We start from the raw sequence: 21,535 nt of genomic DNA, 5'->3' as shown, positions 1-21,535 counted from the left end.
TGGGACCAAAAAAATAAACTCCAGTCAAAATTCTACCACTATTCTAATAAAATAAAATAAAATAAAAATAAAATAAAATAAAATAAAATAAAATAAAATAAAATAAAATAAAATAAAATAAAATAAAATAAAATAAAATAAAATAAAATAATAAAATAAAATTTGAAATTATTTACAGTGCTTGAAGTGCCTGGGAGAAGCACTCTAACTACTTGCTAATTTCTATCCTTAGGATGCTCTCCATAAGAGTGGTATCTTCTACTCTTTATTACCCTCTGCTCTAGCTGCCCTGATTGCAACACATCATTCCGAACAATCTGTTCTTTCTATTTATAATGTCTTTAACTGAAACTTCACCCATGAAATTTAGGTTCCTGTTTATTCCTAATTCTGTGTACAAACTCTATGAAAGGTAATGTTACTTCTGTTCTGTTTAAATATGCTCATGATTTACAGCAAGTAACTTTTGGCAAGTTGCCTTAAAATATTTGTAATTGTTCTATAAATTCTCATGCTAAGGTATACATTCAGAGCAGATATCTCAGTGTGCAGGTTCAGTGCAGGTTGGGCTCTGGGTGGCTGGAGCCCGAGGCAACGGGCTGTGAACCATTGATCCCTTGCATAAGAAAGGGCCTGGGGACCTGTGAGCCAGGGGACCAGACACTCAGAGGAACTCAGGAGCTGAGGACTGAGGAAGAGGAAGAGCGAGACTTTGGCACACTTGGACTGGGGATGTAACAGCCATGGGGTTCCTTTGTTGGCGGTCCCTCCTTGGAGGCAGCAGCTCGAGTTCTTTCTGTTTCACTGCACTGTGAGTAAATGGCTTCCAGGAACAGAACTCTGACACTTCTATAGCAAACCAGGAGGCAAACTGGTCAGGAAACCTGGTCTGACTGTGGAATGGGGTATGCAGGGAGCCACCTGTGGGTTCACTGGAGCTTCTCCCTGTGAAGGGACTTTGGTCTTGGCAGTGAAATTCTCTGGTGTTGGGAGCGTGAATGGTCAGACAGGGGAGTTTGCTTAATAGTTATGTGTCCTTTGTATCTGAGCCTTCTTTCTCTCAAAATGGCACTTCCTGTACCTACCTAATCTTTGAAAAGCATTCTACGTGGATTTCACTTGCTTCAGAGTTTGCAAGTAAAAAAATGTAAGACAGATAGGTTCAGACAGTTATATACCCATTCTGCCTGAACTCCAATCTGGCTAAATACTATGTAGTGCAAACTGGTTTGTCCTGCTAAGATTAAAGTGCTCACTGCATTCTAAGCTCTGAGAATGGAGTTGAGGTGCAACTATCTGGACTTATTCACATGATCACATTATTTGCACAGCCAAAATCAGAACTAAACTGAAGTTTATGCAGAAGGTATATGATATTTTCCTACCCAAAGTACTTCTCAAGATTTATAGGAATGTTTTTCCTGTACTCTGACTCATTGCTGAAATTGTCTGAAGTTAAAGCTTCTTTTTTGAGGAAGTTCAAGGCTTTTAAGGCTTGAGCTGAGCAATCTCCTAGTCTAATTGCAGCATTTCATTTTCTTGCAGAAGTAACGTGCAACCAATGCAAGTGATTCCCAGCCAGGTGATGGGAAAGAAAATTCTATGCAGTTTTACTCAGTCTTGCAACGAAGTGTAGTAAAAGGCTGATAAGTATCTCTTGGTACTTTTTGGTCAGATAAACTGGCAAAATTTCTTGAATAGCACTGTTGGACGACCATAGTGTTAAAAATTGTATCTGTGTAAACCTAATGCACTATTGTAAAGATATTCACTTCCTTTTCTTCTCTTTTTCCAGCTTACTATTCTGTGCAATTTCTATATCTTGACATTAAAATTTGCTAAGATCAATCAAGTCAAAATGTGACCAGATAACACATTTTGATGGTACTCATAAAAGAATAAGGTACTTTAGTTTCTATCTTTTCTAGAGATAACGTTGCACAACAAAGACAGATTCTTAAGTTAGCAAGGTAAAAGAGGTCTATTTCCCTTTTACTAGTTAGAAGCAACACTTTAAACATGACATGGAAATGAAGAAGTGATGGTGTCAATGTCTGAGCACTGAAGTAAGGCTATCTGCTGCTCTATAATAGGCCAGCTATATGCTGCACTAGAACATTTACCAGAACATCTTGGCAGAAGGTTCCCATGCAACATTATGCTAGATTAATTTAAGGCATAAAAGGCATGGAAAATGATTACAAGTTCTGTGCATAACAATATAATAAGAGACACAGGATTCCAGAGAGCAGCAAAGAGAAAAATGGTTTGAAGATGAAACACTTGGCTGCAACAGCTGCTTACTTAATTAGCAATATCCCTAATCTAATAAAATCATCATACTATGAATCATCTTGCCCAAGTTCATTCACCAGAGGTGTCAAGGTATTCAATCAAAGTATTCAATCAGTAGACATTTGTTCATTTTTTCCTGCTATGTCTTAACTTTGTTTGGTTTTTTTCTTTTTTTTTTTTCTTTTTTGACCTGGTCAACCACACTTAGACAACCTCTTACTCAAATCCTTGTCTCATATGGGTTAGAATACAGGATCTTCTTGGCTACCAGTCAGTTGCATTGTTTTCATCAAATAAAAAACATCAGTGGAAAAAATCCATAATTATCATTACACAAAAAGCAAATAACTTGAAGCATTTTAACAGTTGTGTATTAGTGGTGGCATGCTTCAAAAATAAGAGCTGAATGCTGCTGAGAGAAATGCAGGACTATATAATTATTTATGACAGGCTTTCATCATATCTTTCTTCTCCCAAATGATTTGTGTTAGTTGAAGGTCAAAGGAATACTATGAAAATAAAGGAAGGAAAGTGTGGGATGTTTTTATATGGCCACTGGCCTCCATCTTCACTCACACATGCACTACCATTCTAAGCACCTCCTGCAAGGACCAGTATTCAAAGGTGTTTGGACTTCATAATCTGAAATCCATGGAAAGAATGAAGAACTATGAATAGAAATGAGCAGCAAACTGTTTATTCCCATTCCAGGAATATGTTCATTTTGAGAAACAGTTTTCCATTCCATATTGGGATAAAATGGAGACCTTTCAGACCTTTCTACTTTTTCTGGGAAAAATATAAAGAGCAAGTGAAAGCTGTGCTTTCCCTACTCCTGCTACTCACCTTCATGTCCTCTAAAAGAGCCAGGCAAATAGGGTGCCAGTGTACAAGAAAAATAAACTGGATCTGAAGCCCAGCTTTGCTGAACTGGTGCATTCATATGCCTGTTCTGAGTACTTGACAAGCCTGTCACACATTATAAAAGAGTGTCCAACCTGCAGATTAATTCTGAGGTCAACTACAATTAATTCTTCATACTTAAAATAGCCCACCCTAGAGCTCAGATGCATTTCCAGCCATCACTTTTCTGATGCTGATGTATTCCCACTAAATCTCTCAGTTTGAGCACACTGACTCAGCTCCTGGGCTCGCCCCCAGCCTCCCTCTGCCGCACGGTTTAGCAGAGCTTGTTTGTTTGAGCACTCACTGCCACTAGCAGGACCCCAGTTCACTCCCAACACGCATAGCACACCAATAAAAATGGAAAGGAAAATGCAGAGAAAAGGGAGGCATACATCCCATACATCCCACAGAAATATGAATTTTACCTCTGTTCTTGGATTTTTTCCAGATAACTGAAAGATGGCCAGCTTCTTACTTATACCTAGGATATATGTTCTTACAACAATGTCATTACTAGGCCACATCCCTGGGTAGTAACTCAGAGAGTTGTGCTTATTTGCCTTTTTTATCTCTAAATAACAGCATCACTTTTTGCTTGCATTTTACTGTCCTTGTTGAATTTAACTAGACTCACATATCTAAAATTCAGCATCCCCATAAGCATTTGCAACATTCTGGCCATGGTTTGTCATGTCTTTTTAATGCTGGGATACCAGAAAATATGTAGAAATTAGAGTTTGTAATGGTGTGCTACTCCTTGTGTTCCACAATTGAAAGAAAATTTTTCCTATCTCTAACATAAGTAACAAAATCAATTCTTTTCCCCCAGTGAGGAATTTGCTGCTTACCTAAGCTAAGCAGTCTGATTTCTTCTGAGATGAAGGGCTGTTTGTGAATGATGGTGCTGAAATGTGGTCAGTAACAATGAAAGATATCAACAATAATAAAAAGATATTTTCGGAGTATTTGAAAGATAATCCCCCTATATAATCATTAACAATCTGTCACTTGCTATGTCTTTTTGGGCACAAAGTCATTAACATCAGCACTAATGGCTGCTGCCACCCTGAATGTCAGGGGAAAAAAGGGTTGAATAAAATTCCATTCCAAGATTTTAGTTTGTCAGATTGAACCCAGGGTTGTAAACACCTCTGACATCAGTATGAAGGATTTCCTGGATCTTCAATTTACATCTGGACACCACCCCCACCCCTGTAAGAATTTGGAGACAATAACAGAAGTTTACAGTGTCATTGCAGCAGCTGCATTTGAACACATCTGGGTGTTGCTGGGAGAAATGAAACCATTACAATTGTAAAACATCACTTTATCTGTATTGCTCTTCTGGAATCAGATATCTTTCTGGAACATTTTAACTCAGACAGTAGAGACAACTGCATGAATCTGAATCCATAAACAATTTTGCCCTGATGGGATAAGCGGGTATGTAACTGAAGTAAACTGGAGTCTGTGAAATGGAACAGAAGAAAGCTGTCGCCTTTCTTCCATATCCTGCAGATGGAAAAGAAACATAATAAATCCACTGAATAAAGTCCTAGACCTTAAAATGTTTCAGGTGCTCAGTGCCAAATTCTCATCAAATGGGATTTGTGGGTATACCTCAATCCCTATTTTCTACTGACTTAGGCAAGTCCTATAGAATGTCTCTACAAATGTGTTCTGTGAGATAGGATTTTGTATTTGCTGCAGGATGGAACCTGCTCTGTAGAAAGCGTGTTTTAGCTCATGCTGCCTGATGCTAGGTTTCCTTTAAAGTGTATTTGAGAGAGGCTGGGAGTGGGTCAAAAGTGCTGCAAATGTGTAGCTCCTTCTTTTAGGTACAACGAATTTTGCCTAGGGAAGAATAAAGGCAAAAATAATTAGCCCAATCTCATTCTACAGCAAGATGACCTCCTTAGTGGATGACTATTCTACCCAGATGTTAGTAAAACCTTTGATACTGCCTCACTCAACATTCCTCTGGAAAAGCTTCATGGTTTGGCCATGTTAACTTTTAGCTGAATTAAAAACTGTCTAGGTGCCTGGACCCAGAAGATGGTGGTGAATGGAGCTACATCCAGTTTGTGGTCAGTTACAAGTTATGTTCCCAGGACTCAGTATTTGGGTCAGCCTTTTAAAATATTTTTATCAATGGTCTGGATGAGAGAATTTCAGATACCCTTGGTAAGTTTGCAGATGACACTAAGCTGGGCAGGAATGTTCATCTGCTGGAGGGGAGGAAGGTCCTGCAGGGGAATCTGGACAAGCTGGATCAATGGGTCAAGAACCTCATTAGTTGTATGAGGTTCAAAAAGGCTAAGTGCCAGGTCCTGCCCTTCCATCACAGCAACCACATGCAGCACAAAAGGCTGGGGTGGCTGGGAAGCTGGTCAGTAGAAAAGGACCTGCCAGTCCTGGTCAACAGTCAGCTGAACATGAGCCAGGAAAGTGCTGAATTGGCCAAAAAGGCCAATGGCATCATGATCATAAAGTTTCCAATTTAAATGATTGTATGGTTCTATGAAATGGTGAGTGTGCATTTTCTATTTAGTTCAATCAGTGGTTTATACTTCATGCAAGAGTTGCTAGGGAGCCAAGACATATTTCTGAGTATGAGTATGCAGCTCTTGGTGGTCTCCAGTGCGTGGATGGTAGGACCTGACTTTTTTGTCTGATGAATCCCCCTGTGGCTGCAATGACCATTTAAGGCAGGGTGATCAGGGCTAGATCTGTCACTAAAAAAAAAGCTTGAGATGTTTTCTCCTCATATAAATTAAAATGCAATTATATGTATTCATAACAACAATCTGGAATGGAGTCAGTGACTGCCAAAAGCCTTAGAAGTCTCTTGAGACTTGTAGCAGATGTCCACAGTGAACAAGAACAGTTGTTATTGAGGTTGTCAGATTTTCTGGGCCATTGTTTTATCTGATCAGAACAGAAAGTGAAATGGGAATGCACAAAGGAACACTATCCTACTGTGCCTTCAAAGAGTAAAAACTACAGAAGACCATGCCCATCAAACACATCAGTGGTGATGGTTTTAATACTTCTGGGGTTTCTCAAAATGGGACTATAAGTAGAAGAGCTGTCAGAGTACATGACCCTTCAAGTAGTCTCCTGAGTAATATAATCCCAATGTTCCTCAGGTTTTACATCAAGTTCCCAGACTGTTAAAAATAATATTGTTATGGTCTTAGCAAAATGACACAAGTAAGATAGTTAATATAGCCCAAAAACCAAAACTGACCATCCACATCTACAATGAGAATATCTCTGCAGTTCCTCAGCTGGTTTCTGTTCCAGAAAAGGTGTAGAGGAATAGACACCACTCTGTGCTGTCACTGAGTTTACCAGCTCCTTTCCATATAGCTCTTTACTTCCCAGAGTAGGCACCAAGAGTGATAAACAACTCAGATCAAATTAAACTGATCACCACTTCTCCAGGTGACTGTGGTGACTCTGTGTGCCCAGGTACCTGTTCTGTCACCTCTTCTGTCCCTGCACAGTTGATGAGCAAGGCAAGTCTTGGTTATTGCTGGCAGGCATTCTGCACAGCAGTGCTAGAAGATAGTGAGGGCTGTGTTTGGCTCTCTCTGACCCTAGCTGGCCAGTTGGCTATGCATAAAATACTCTGAATTTCCTAAAAAGGCATCTCAACCAGTATTGTTTGCATATGGGGACACTTAGGGAAGAACCTCTCCCAGATACTTCCCTGAGACAATAGGTCTCTGCACCATTTCCCCTCTGTGCTTTCCCCTAATTTCCATAATATTCTAGTGTGATTAATAACCCTTGCTTCTACAGCCAAATAGAAAGAGAAGTAGCATTATACTCTGTTTCCAAACAATACCAAATATCACATTAAGACTGTATTTTTAAGAACAACAGCTTATTTTTTTCTAAATTTGGTTTATTAAAGTGGAATCTGGAGTGTATTTGTTTGTTGTTGTTGTTGGTTTTTTTTATTTCTACAAGGTACAGCAGCTGCTTAAAAGAACATTTCACCATAAGGAACAGGCTGATTCACTGCATTTCTCCTGAGTACAGATTGTTGTCTTCACCCACACATTCTTCATAAATTAGGAAGAAAACTTGAAAAGCATCACAATATATGGTTTTGATTGTCCCTGGCTTACAGTAGTTGAACTAAACCTCAAATATCCAATCTTCTTCTATGAAAAAAAGTGTTAAATAAGATACAAAAGATGAATTTAGAGTTACATTCTGAAATGTCCTAAAGTAACTGAGGAGACTTAGCATGATTTAAACAGGAGGTTCAGTGATTTCTGTATCAGAGACCCAACCTTCCCTCTGTAAGGTCTGGGGATACTGAGTACCTCCAGGTCTTGGGACATGTTCCTCAGCTCTTACATAAAGGACAGGAAGATGGGACTCTGTTACACTGCCATCTTACTACCATGCTCAAATGGACTAAGCTCTGACCTGCTTTAACTCACTACACCAAACTTCATTCAAATAGGAGTTTAAATGTCTGAAATGGAAAGCAAAGTCACCCACAAAACCATCCAGACTACTGTGTGCAATTTATGATAACAAGACCAGCAGAATGCTAAGCCTTCATACTAGTAGAAAGGTTTGCTTTTTGCTCCTCAAGATTTTATTTTTTCATGAAATTTATATTTAGTCTGGGAAAAAATTAGTAAAACTTGCCTGAAATAAGATTTGGTTCCATGTTTCAGATTACAAGTGTGATGTCAGAAGTAATTCACTCAGAAAGTAGCAGGATCCCTTCAGGATGGTACAGTCCTCTGTTAGAATAATAAATAAATAAACCCCAAATATTTTTGTTGTTTCTGTTTGGTTTTTTTTAATTGCAAGCAACATGAGCAGTTTTTCAGAAAGTTGTCACCATAGAACAGAGAGCATCCTTCCCTGGTTAGCAAACTGCAATATATCACATTGTGATTCCTTAAAAAATAATTTTGAATAATTTGTTGAGATTCTTAGACATTGAAGAATATCTCTCCCCTACAGAGAAATAAAGATCACTGAAAAAAGTTGATAGTGAAAGAATCTTAGTCACATATGGGAAGGTGGCCTGCACGTCTGATCTTCGGTAAGATTTTCCTACTATGGAATAGCTGAAATGTCATAAACTATTCCAATTGTAATGGCACACATGTCAGAGCAAGGAATACCATAGACCTTTAAATATTTTTAAACTGTCATGGCAGCATGAGCTGAGAGTGGAACAGCAAAGATAAATTATCTCCGGTTTAGATCTGCTTCTGCTGTGAGCTGGGGACATATGGGCAGTACAGTTTCCAGGCAATAAAGAAACAAAGATTTCAGATTACTGTGTTCAGTCCCAAGAGACAGAGAGGAACATGAATCAATATTTGCTAACTCTCCTCTTCTTTCCTTCCAGATTGTCACTTCTTCCAGTACAGCTCCAGGCTTTTTTATTAAATCTCTTCCTCTTCATACTTGACCCATGGAAACTTTCCTCCTGCAACCTGTGTAGGAGGATTGGCAGTGAGAGAAGTGTTGGAAAGATAGTCTTTTTGTTTGCAGTCTTAGTGCCAGGGAAGCAACTGAAAGGAAAATTATTTCAAGGGTGAGTGTGTGCTTGTTGCTGTGTGAGAGCAGTTCAGTGAGTTTGGGAGCTGGTGGAGAACAGTCCATATAGACAATAACCAGAGGTCACAAATACCAAACCCTTACAAGTCTGATGAAATCAACTCTTGACCTAATTCTCCCTGATTAAGTAATCCCTTAACACACTGGTGCATTCCAAGTGGTGTTAAATATACTTTATCTCTTTCTCTTTCATAGAATCACAGAATATCCCAGGTTGGATGGGCCTTGAAAGGTCATGTGGTCCAATCTTGCATGAGAAAAAGAGCCAAGACAAGGTTTTGTAGCACCCTGTCCGGCTGCGTATTGAAAACCTCCAACAATGAGGGCTCTACCGCATCGATGGGGAGATTGTTCCAGTGATTAGTTCTCACTAAAAAAAAATTCTTTCTGATATGAAACTTGTCCCTGTGCAATTTGTAATTGTTGCTACCTGTCTTCTCCATGTGTCTCCTCTTTGTAGTTGCCCTTTAACTACTGTACTACTGTGATGAAGTCCCCTCTAAGCCTTTTCTTATCCTGGCAAAAAAAGAACAAATTCCTCCAGCCTTTCCTCACAGTGCATGCTCTTCAGCCCTTTGACCAACTCTGTGACCCTCCTTTGGACTCTATCTAGCCTGTCCACATCTTTTTCAAATTGTAGGGACCACAGCTGAACTCTGCATTCTAAGTCTGGCCTGACAGGTTCTGAGCAGAGTGGGGTGATTCAATCTCTGCTCCTTCTAGCAATGCCCCTACAGATGCAGCCCAGATTCTGATTTACTTTTGTTGCTACAGCAGTGCCTTGCTGACTCCTGTTCATCCTGCACCAGATCCCCTTCAGCAAGGTTGGTCATGCACCGCACAAATCCTGGCCTGTACTGGTCTCCTTCAATTTTTCATTCCAACTTCAGAACTTCACGCTCATCTTTGTTAAATTTTGCACAGTTCTTGCTAGCCCACTTTTCCAGCCTGTCCAGGACTCTGTAAGATGGTTCTTCCTTCTGGTCTACCTTACCATGCAGTTGAATGTCATCAGCAAACTAGGTAAGGGTGCTTTCTGCCTCATTGTCCAGACCATTTCAGAAGGTGTTGAACAGTGTGGGGGCTCGTATTGACCCCTGGGGAATCCTACTTGCAGGATAGAATGGTAAAAACCTTTGATCACTTTCTTATGTGTGCAGCCTGGGAGAAAATTTCCTACTCATCCAATTTGTATCTTGCCAGTTTGTCCAGGAGAAGGCATCAGGAAAATGTCAAATTGTTTTACTGAAGTCTTTATTGTACCTCTGCCTTAGTCAGCATTCAAACCTTATGTCATCCCAGAAACAATTAATCGCCTAATATTTTTCATTTTCATCTTTCTGTTCTGCATGAAAAACCTACAATTGCAATGACTGGTATTTCCTTATCTACCTTTAGCTTAAAGGTAAAATATTAAGTCTATTTTCGTGTCTTTTATTTATTAGCATAACTTTAAGTGAGTAGTGGATGTCTCAAACTTAAAGTGGAAATTTACCTTTGACCTGAAGGAAAGCATTTTTACCTCTATTTCTTAGAGCTGTTGGGAGAAATAATTTCAAAAATAAGCTTCTTTATTCTGTGTTATATTCTACCTGAAGAAATATGTCTTGTTTTTCACTCTGATTTTTACCCTGAAGTTGATGGTTTTTGCCTTAGGTGTGCAATCAATGTCCAGCCTTTCTAACAATAGAATAAATGAGGCTGGAAGGGATGTCTAGTGGGCATCTAGTCCAAACCCTGCTTGAAGTAGGCCAGTTACACCAGGCTGGTAAAAGATTTATTGAGTTTTTAATATTTCTATGGTTGGAAATTCTCTGCTCTACTTCAAATAATTTACCATGCTCACATGGTAAGAAAGATTTTCCCTTGCTTGTGATTCATAGTCAAATATATGTAAGTTGCAGCAGCTGAACATAGAGTCCTGATTTTTACTTATGTTTTAGTTTCTTCCTTTGCTTGGAAAAAATGTCAAAGGAAAAGATCTTATAGCTCACTAGCATCCACTCCATTGAAGCAGCCATTTCAATTCATGTGTGGGCTTTTCCCAATGCAATTATAATGAGATGCTGCAACCGCCTTCAGCAGTATTTCTGTCTTGTGAAATAGCTACTAACTACTTTTTGTCATGATGGAAAGAACTGGCTTTTTTTAATATTCAAGAATCCATGTATTCACACAGATTCTAATATCACAATGTAGTCTGTTGAAATTACTCTAGGATAGCCTGTTCAGATCATACATTTGTAAAAGTAAAAGAATAATCTGAATATATATATATATATATATATATATATATATATATATATATATATATATATAACTTTTCAGGCCAAAAAAGAACAAGTTTTTATTTCTTATTTTCATGGTTTATGCTGAGGATAAGTATCATCATGCAGATAGTCCACCTATTTGAGGTATTTGGGTTTCTTACTCTCTAGTCATCTTAGCACTTCAAACCCCAAGTTGTGCTCCAATACCCTCAGTATTTTTCTGTCACTGGAAGTGGAATTTAACCTGAGATCAAATTTTCAAAAGGATAGTGTGGTCTTTTTTTTTTTTTCCCTGACATTGGGAAGTCCTAGTTACACTCAATCTCATACATACAATCTCATAAGCAAGGAAAAAAAAGATATTATTTTCCAGAAGCACGAGAGAGGAAGTTTTGCTTTGCTTAAATTTGTGCCATGCTCCATCATGTCATGCCACATATGAGGCACTGCCTTGGCTCCACTTCTTTCTTTTCCCCTTTCTTCAAATCAGTCTATGATCTCTCTTAACCCTTTCTTAAGCCTCTTATAAAACCTTATCAGATATTAATCAAGACTCTGGAACATGAAGTCAAAAATGTTTCCATCCCTTTTTTCTATTCTCTATGCACATGCACAGTACTTTCTACTTTGACATCTACTGCTTTGACAAAAGGAAATGTTCCATTTTTTTAAAGATATGTCTTCTATATAATTTTATGTCCTAAAAATTAGCTCTACTAGAGGAAGATGAACTTTAAAAATAGTTAGATCTCTAAAACCTCCCAGTGCTCTGCATTTTTACTGCATTTGTGTTTCAGATAGAATGCTTTCATGAATTGACTTCAGAAATTATAGATGGACAGTATTTAAAATAAACCTGAATGCAGTCCTATACTTTTAAACATATTTTAATGATGAAATTTGAAATTGAAGAATTAGCTTATTATCAACTTTGTTTTTTGTAGATTCTTCTATGGAGCCCACCACCATATGAACTCTGATCACCTCTCAGAAGTCATAAATACACTTGAGGCTATGAAATGGTTACAGAGTTTATCAGCTATTAAAACAGTTTTGTGGCTGAGTTAAGATCTAAATATGCATTTTTGTCACTTTCTCTGTAGTATATTTCTGGTAACAGATCAGAGTGTTTTTCCAGCCTGGTCACAGAAGAATCATTGCAAATTATGTATGTCAGAAACAGACTCTGGTTTTCAGTAGTGCTGAATGTCTGCAGTTTCCTTTAGGTTCAGCTGACAGTGAGGATGATATCTACCTATACATCAGGTTTTAAGACTGGATTTCCTCTGAATCCATGCAGATAACTGCAAGTTGGATAATCAGTGAACATCCATCTCATACAAAGCCTGTGAGTTTCACCCAACTGCATCTACGTGACTGTAAAGGGGGCCTGGAGTGACCATCTTGGTTGCTGGTATGTTCACTGGAGTAGTCTAAAGTTAGATGAGATTAATTTCTTTTTCTGTCCAAATTTAGCACTGAACAAGGAGAGTCTGTAGCATACTTTCAGAGAAGCAGGTTGCAGAGAGATGGTGGAAGAGTTACAATATGACTTTCCTGATTTTTTGTCCAGTGAGAAGTAACATATTGTCCACAACTCCACCTCATTTATAATATGAAATCTTGAATTTGAATTCATCTCTAGTTCCTGATTGCTAACTTCTGTTACCCTTTCATATGCACATCATATCTGTATTGTCCTATGAGGCAAATAGCAGGTCTTTTCAAGGTCAGACTGATGAGACCCCCAGCCATTAATTTTAAGAAACCAAAATAAAGATGGGCTGAATATTTTGGTATAAACTATCACCTCAAAATAGCAGAAGGCATGGTTGCTAAGAGAAAGAGATACAAATATAGTTTAGAAAACTTATATAGTTTTATAAATAACTGGATAAACTTATATATAGACAGATATTAAAGAAGTTTGTCACTATAAGGACCTATCTCTTTTTCTCTCCATATAGAGACGAATGTTTGTGAGACAGCACACTAGTAAAGGGTAGTCATAAATTTTTTTGTGTCTTGTATCTGAAGCACTTTTATTGCTCCTGTGTATTTATGATTTAAGTGGCCTTTCCAAATGAGGCATACTAGCTCTCCATATTTCCACTGTCACAGTGCGGTCAAGGAGCACATCCTATACAGTGCTTGTAGTCTGTGTGTGCATTGTCTCTATTTATCAGCACAATCTGATAGGTATTCCCATTTTGTAAACACATATGAAATTTTGTGGTTTCTAAAAATAAAATTTATGTTATCTTTCTAGGTCAATGTTTTAAATGTAGATTTCGGCTACAGAAGCTACACCAGGAACAACAGCTTGGTTATAAAAACAAGCCTGTAACTGCATGGTTGACATCGATAGTTGCATTTATATAAGGGAGTAAAGTGCACCAAAATGAGCACATTAAAAGATTATTTAGAAAAATGTTTAAGCAAAATATCTTCTTGTGTATTATGTAACATCCTACTTTTTCTGAATTTAAGTAACACTTACATGGTTTTATACAGTGTAACAATATAACATGACAACCTTCAAGGTGAGACCTCAGAGAAATATGCTTCAATAAGACTTTTAAAAACTCCAGTATTTAAAACATACCCTATTTTTCTAGAAATGTATTCAAACTGCCTAACAACATTGCTAACGCCTGTGTTTTTTACCATGGAGTTCCCTTATGGTAACTATAACTACTATTGTTGAATCTTTCAGACCATATTTGCAAACATAGACACCAATCATTTATTTTCATTCCTTTCATTCTCTGTTTATCAGAGAAAGTTTTTGTGATTTTTGTTTACTCACTATTCTTGAGTAATGGTTTCTGTTTGTGCTGAATTATGTGTAAACAGACAACCATATTTATAAGTGAATAAAAATATTTTGGCCATTTAAGATAAACTCATAAAAGTATGTAATACCACTAAAGTGAGTCAAAAATTATACTCCTCAAATACCTTCTTTGGAACACTGTTTAGAAAAAAACAAAAACAATAGGTTACAAATTGGAGGACTGACTAAACAATGTAAATACAGACTCTGAAATGTAACCAATTTTTTATTTCAGGGAGAAAAAGCACAGCCAGGAGGCCAAATAAAATATTCAATGAAAAACAAATAATTAAGAAAATATTTTTTAAAAGCATCTCAGAAGAAAGAGTGCTAAACAAGCAGATAATAAAATCTGAATATTAACACCTCTCTGTATATTGAATGTTCATATTGTAATTTCTTCAAGAAATTTGTCATTTGACTGAAGGCTGAGACCAAGAAGGGTTATACTGCTCCTAGAAATTTTTATAAACTGTTCAAAATGATAAACAAAATGTGGAAAGAGAGGAAGTGAATGACTCGTTTCCATGTTTGTAAATGCATCTGCTTACAGCATAAACAAAAATAATAGCTAACTTGACTTAGTGGAAACTGAAGGTCTATTTTCAGGAATAAATATTCAGCCGCTTTGCTTCTGTCAAAAAATGTTTTCTTTTTTTGCTCTGACTCAGAGCAGATCTAACTACCTTGGGGGTCACTAGTACAGCTGGTATCTTAAAGGAAGTAAAACCAACACCAGCCTAAGGCCCTAAAAATTTTCTTGAATGGGGCTCCAAATGATTCTGGAAAGCAAATCTCAGATTAAAGCAAAACACATAAATGTCAGCTTTCCTGGTCTGTCTAGCTGTGAAAACAACAGTGAGTTGAATATTTTGTAATTTTAAAATAGTTCGGATATCACAGTGCATTTGCACAAGTCACGCAGAGCAGACATGAGCAACTGGAACTTGTAACAGGTGAATTACACTTTTTCTTCTGGTGAATTTTTCCAAACATAAGTGAAGTGGGAGTGGAGTAGAAGTAGAGTGCTGTTTCCCAAACCTCCAGAGGCAACACCAGAAGTTCCGGTGTCCTGGGTAATGTATCCATTGTAAATGCAATACTCTTAAACTGTGATTTCAGTTCTTTCTAGGCCCCTTAGAGAAACTGGACAGTATCTAAAGGTTGATATCACATATTTCATTTCCTATTCTTATAAACTATTTAATCATATAGTGCTTTCCATTAAACTTAGGAAAGGAAAAAGGGAAAAAGTCATTGTCCTGGCCCTATGACAGCTGCAGCTGTGAATCTTTCCCTTTGCATTTATTTAGAAAATAGAAAAAACAGGAGAGAATATCCTGACATTTTTAAATGTTAAAATATACTTTCATTTCACTTCCAAAGAGATATGAAACATTTCCATGTGCAGCATATGTATTTTAAAAGTGAGGCCACAGTCTGAAAGTCAAAGGAATATTATTATGTGGGAAGCCTTACAGAGAGTTTGTCTAGCAAATCTCCATATCCAAAATGGTACTCATCCCAATTTTACTTCCAGAAAAAGGACAGATTATAAAAATAACACATTACAACATGATAGCATCCACAGTATATGTTAAGAGGAAGTTCAAGAGATATGTTAATTAGGTGGAAGAGGATCTCTTGTAGTAATTAATATATTATTCTTTCTACAGTTTATTTACATAGTATAGAATCATATTAAATATTTTATAAAAACCAGTACATTTTTAGAGGATGACATAACTCCTTCCATTATACATCAGTGAAAAACATATTCAAATTTCTGTTGTGAATAACCACTGAGAAAGTTCAAGCTCATGGTTGATCTAAGAGCATTGCTTTCATTATGATTACGTACATTTTTTTGAGTAATCTGTTTTTCAAAAGGCCTGGAGAAACATTCTACATCTCATGTCTGAGAAACTGTTTCTGAATAGATTGACTCAAAAAATTCCAAGGACTCTAATTCAGTCCAATGTTTCTTTTTCTGTGCAATGATTATTCTTTTCTCTTTTTCCTATGAAGGAAACACTAAAGTGGTTCTTCTATGTCACTCTATGAAGGGTATAATGTCAGTTATGTAAAATTTACTCTTTTTTCTTGTAGGACAACGATCTAAGCTCTGGAAGCATAGAGGCATATATGTGGGGAACCTGACACTTCTTGCACATAGCGATAACAGGAATATAAGGGAATAACTTTTGTTAAATGATGTGGTTTGTGAAGATATTATTTTCCATATTTAGCTGTTCTCCAGCAGGGTAAGACACAACCTTTTGGGATTTTTCACTCCCTTATTATACTGATTACAATGCTGTTGCATTGCATGGAACAGGAACTACCCAGAGTTAGAATTGTATCACCTCATGCAAGTACAAGTGACAGAGGAAATACTAGGCTCAACAAGATATTAAAATCCAAAAAGCAAACTAAATAACTGAGAGATTAGTGGTTCTGAGCCCCATACTGATGCCATCTCAATGATCTCAAGATCTACCACTTAAAATTAACTTTCCTGAGTTTGAAACACATACACATTTCAGTATAAGGGTATAGGTGAATGCTTTTTTGAATTACATTCTGGGCCAAGGAAAAGTAAATTCATTCTTTTAAAATTAAATACCATTATGTTCACAACCAAGATATGTAGGCCACTCCAAAGATTTTATCCCTTGTCAAGGCGAGAATGGGAAATCATAATGGATTTTTGTTCAGATGAGAGCTGATTTTATAACCTATTCCATTAAATGGCATTACATTCAAATAACCTGACTTTACATAACAGAGTTGTCGTAATACAACTGACTGAACACAGAACGTGAATTTTGCAGTAGCAGATGATATTTAGACATCATTATTAACTGCTCTATGCAGAATTTTTTCCTGCTTCAGTGAAATTAAATAGATTCTTCTTTCCTTTTATATCATATTAAAATTACCCGATTGCTTATTTGTATAGCTATACACCGAAATGACCCTTTAATTAAAATCATGCTGAGAGTGTCACCTAAAGAACACTATTACAATCCTGCTTTCAGCTGGGTTTTTAGTATACAAGGTCTTTGAATTCATCTGTCAGTACCACCTAATAACTGCCTAATGAGTACCACAAGATAGGACAAATATAGAGGTCTTGGATATATCATGTTCCTGCATATTTTGTTAAGACTGGTGACTGGAGAGATGGACCCAAACCAGCCAGTGAGACTTGCCCTGCTAAAGACCCTGTCAGCTTTCCATCACTAGATAAGTCAGTTTGTCTACGGTGGGTCTAAACCTGTCATTGCTAGCTGTGCTCTGGTTTAATGTGATTCATGAGAAGCCTGACTTCTTCCATCCTGCTGATCTACCTCAGTCTCCTAACATGTTCTTTCATGTTAATGTTTCACCTAGGGAGGAATAGATTTTACTATTTTTGTCAAAGAAGCTGTTGCCTCAGTTTTTCAATTTTTTTTTTTTCAGAAGTTTCTTTTCAGATTTTGAATTGTTCAGAGATCCCCAGACTGGTGCAACTGATGGCAGTAGCAGAATATCTTTTGGTGCCCATGGGAGCTGCACTGGACCGGCCTTGTATCCTTTCCACATGCTTACAGTTTTTTAGGTTCCTGTGGCCAAGAATGTTGTATTACTCTGCACATCTTAGTTCTGTTAGTATAGAAAGTAAATATATGTGACTATTTAAAGCTAAGAATAAAATGGATTTTTCCTACCTCACTTTTCTGGGGCAATGCCAAGGCTAATATTTCATTTTGAATGTCTAAACAGTTCTGTGCAGGATCCATACAGTGAGTTGGACAGTACGAGATGTTAATTTCTTATCACTGACGCATACCATTATTAAAATGTGCTGAACATGATGGCTGACAGAGAACATTGGCCACTGCCAGAGAGCATGAAAGTCCTTTCAGAGACAAAATGTTTTAGCAAATACCCTTGCTAAGCATGAAAGAATAACGAAGTGAAATAGAGTCTGTGCTGTGCTGTGAAGTCAGTGGGAAACTGACATTTTGGTGCAAAGACTAGATCTACTGTTTTTCTCACGTTATATGCCTAAACACATACCATTTGGAAAGTTTGCTCAATCTATATATTAATATCAGTTGCCAATAGCCACTTTGATCAAGTAAACTTTTGTTTCTTATAGCTGGTTTTGGATTAACATCCACTGACTTGGAAATATCCACCTAATGTCTTAGAAAGAACAAGTCAGACCAAGAGATTACATTCATGTGCTACTTCTCCCTATTGTTTAAAAAGCCCTACTAGACAACACATTAAAAAAAACAAACCAAAACTAAACAAACAAAAACACGAAAACAAAACAAGAAAAAGGAACCACAACAAAAAGCAAGCAAGCAAACAAACAAGCAAAAAAATCAAACAAACAAACAAACAAACAAACAAACAAACAAAAAAAAAAAAAACAAAACAAAAAGAACCCCAAAAAGAACAGAAGGACATTGTAAAAGCTGGTCAGGTCATTTGATACTACATGCTATCATTTCTTCCTTTTCTGGCCAAGCATAAATAATCTTGTGAATTTGGAGTTTATACAGTCCAAGTTGTCTAACAAAAGTACAGTTACTCATGAATAATTTGGATTTCAATGTGTATGTGAAGAAAATGGCTCAACACAAAGCTTTTTGTATTAAAGCCATCTGTGACTCAACATCATCACACATGATATGGGGTCATTGTGTGAAAGCAGTAGTGCATGAACAGCCATGGAAATGGTGTATGAAAAGCCACTTAATGCCATACACAGTTCCTGGAAATGTTAATGATGTGGGGTTTGAGGAACAGCGATGCACTTACAAACCCTGCTGCTTTTAAAATTAGCTGTCTTTTCCATGCTCAATATAGTTGTATGTGAAATTTTGATGCATGGAAATGACGTTATTAGCACGAGTTTTTTACTTGGGTATGTGAGTCATGCAGCTTTTCCAGAAGAGAGCAATGAAATGATGATAACACACTAGTGTGTGTTCTGTATCTGTGATATGTATTCCAGAAAAAACATTTCTTTAGGTATGGTAGAACACCCTTAAGAATCATGTTGTATAAGTTTTTATTACCTGTGTATGCCCATCAGATTTTTTAATTGAATATTGGAATCCATATAAAACTCATTTCAAAGGCTCCATATTTTATTCTGCAAATTCCCAAGCATTGCAATGTGGAGATATAAGCATATTTGAAACTTAAAATAGATTTTATGCACAAAAAGAATCATTTACATATAAATAAATATTGTCTTCTTCTTCCATAGCCTTTTACACATGAATTTTAAGAACTTTGCAAGTCTGAATAAATATATTCATGAAAGTTTGACTGCAGATTATATAAAGATTCCTCCATTTTGACATAAATCAAATTAATCCTCTTTGAATCTTCACTGAAATGATGATGCTAGGCTAAATAAATCTCTTTGAATTCTCATTAACTGTTAGTACAGCTGATTCTTTGACTGGTTCATTAGCATGCTTGGTGGCATATGCTCAAAAAGAAGAAGAAGAAAAAAGAACCCTACAATTTAATGCAAAATAGAACAAAGCTGTAGATTTCAGTCTTTGTCTTGTATGCACTGTAAGGTACATGGAGCAATGATCTAACTTAAGCATTGCATGAGATTCTTCTGAATTGCCATTCAAATCTTTTCCTAGCTTTGACAAAGTATAAATTAATTACGCAGCTGCATATAGATTTTCATCTGTCAAATTCATCTAAGACTATGGAGACAAAAGTGGTGATATATCCACAGTATAACACTGACAAATAGATATCAGTAACTAAGTTTTCTACTTTCCAATAGAAGAGCATAATTCAGCTTTAATGATTCTTGGAAACAAAAGGAAAAGTCATGTCTTGATCCCATGAACATCTGAGATAACTTTACATTGCAACTTTCAAGACTGGGAAATTCTCATCCAACTCCCTGTCAGTTATACAGATATGCTCAAACTATTATCTCCTAAAGAAAACACATAATATGCATAAAATGCTACTGTATGTAATAATCAATTATCCACTGAGAAGCTATATAATTTAGATGAATTGTTACGGTGCTTGGCAGAACTCAGAACATCACAATGAAAATGGAGCAATCAGCAGCCATTTTCCACATTACATGTCAGCAGCAGCAGCAGAAGTGCACAAAGCTTTGTGCATTCTGTTTCCATGATCTAATACTGCACCACAGAATGAGTTCAGTTCCTTGGCTTGTGGCAAAGGTGGGTGGGGTTTCCAAGAGGTCTCTATTTACATAAAGTCCCTGGACAGCTGGACTCAGCATCTGCGACTGAAAGTGAGGGGATGCACACCAGGCATAGCCACAGGCATCAAAATGCCTGAATAGCCTTTTAGGAGAACAGGATACTGCATTATTTAATCTATCATTAATAAGTTCCACTTTAAGCATAATTCCTGCTGTCATGTTTCTTGACTTTCATGAGCTAATCCAAGTTGCTTCTTATTATATAACTGTACTTTAATGCAATCCTAAAGATTGTTTCAGGATGCCTCTTACAGAGTCCCATTATTTATGTATTGTCACAGAAAACCAGTTCAAAGGCATGTCTAGATGTAGGGAAGACCTAAGATTTATCGGGTCCTCCCAGCTCAAACACAGGAAAACTATTCATTGTTAGGATTTCTTCATTGTAAAGGCAAACCCCTAAAATCCACATGGGAAATAAACTTGTGTTGCTCCTATTAGTGGTATCTTGGAGAACAGTTATGGCTTTATGTTATTTATATTTTGTAATAACCAAAAGTCTCCATGTTCTCCCTGTTCCTAGAGTGATGCCCAGAGTGATCTCTGCCAGAAATGGAGTTCAGCTCCCTTTCCTTGTGGGTGCCCATTTGGCTGGCTCCCTTTGTCCATTCACATCAGTGCCCATACTTCAAATGCTGTTCATGCAAGCTACAATGCTAACTGAGACAAAAAGCCCAGGATAATAGAAAACAAGCTTTATTTCACAGATTTTTTTCAACCTAAACATACTCTGAAAGTTATGTATTGACAAGTTGACTTTCTTTTCCTCTTTCCTTCTTATCCTTACCTCAGGAAGAAGTGAAGAACAGCAGCCACGCTTAAGAGAAGTGAGAGCAGTGTACCAAGCCCTGTGGAAACAGAAAGGAAGCAGTAGATCATTTCAACGAGAGCAGTATGTCTTGGCATTGTTCCTTGACACTACCCCCGCCATCCCAGCCTCCTCTGCCCCTCCCACACTCACACATCTAAAAAGCAGATGGAAAATATTCTGCCAGAAGACATTGAAATACAGTGTTAGAAAGTTACTCTCTTAAGGCTGGAGAAAGTGATGGAGAACTCTGGCAGACAAATTAAATTATTCATAGTCAGTGGCATTTTGGAAGGAAAAGCGGGAAAGGAATAGGCGACTGAAGGAAGTTATAGGGATTGTACAAGAACCATCTGGGATATTGGAAAAAAATACACTTCATCTTGCTATACTTCAGAGAGAGACCAGTGAGGCTAATTCTGTGTTCAGGAGACATTACTGGTCTTCCCAGTTTGTTTTTAGAGCTGAGCATATTGTAGTGCTGCCACAATATTATGGTAGCATGGCCCATGCTACCAAATCTCTCCCTCAAACTTTAA

The 21,535-nt window shown here is 37.2% G+C and overlaps 1 protein-coding gene across 1 annotated transcript in view; it reads right to left on the bottom strand.

The window, feature by feature from the left end:
* LOC110469389 (uncharacterized) overlaps nt 1-21,535 on the bottom strand; it is a 262,624-nt gene that overhangs the window by 153,082 nt on the left and 88,007 nt on the right. The window contains exon 3 of the mRNA XM_077783555.1: nt 20,976-21,036. Within this exon, the coding sequence (XP_077639681.1) occupies nt 20,976-21,036 (61 nt within the window). The remainder of the gene's footprint in view (nt 1-20,975; nt 21,037-21,535) is intronic.

This window comes from Lonchura striata, chromosome 5 (genome assembly GCF_046129695.1).
Source record: "Lonchura striata isolate bLonStr1 chromosome 5, bLonStr1.mat, whole genome shotgun sequence".
NCBI lineage: Eukaryota > Metazoa > Chordata > Aves > Passeriformes > Estrildidae > Lonchura > Lonchura striata.
This window is presented reverse-complemented; position numbering and strand designations above follow the sequence as displayed.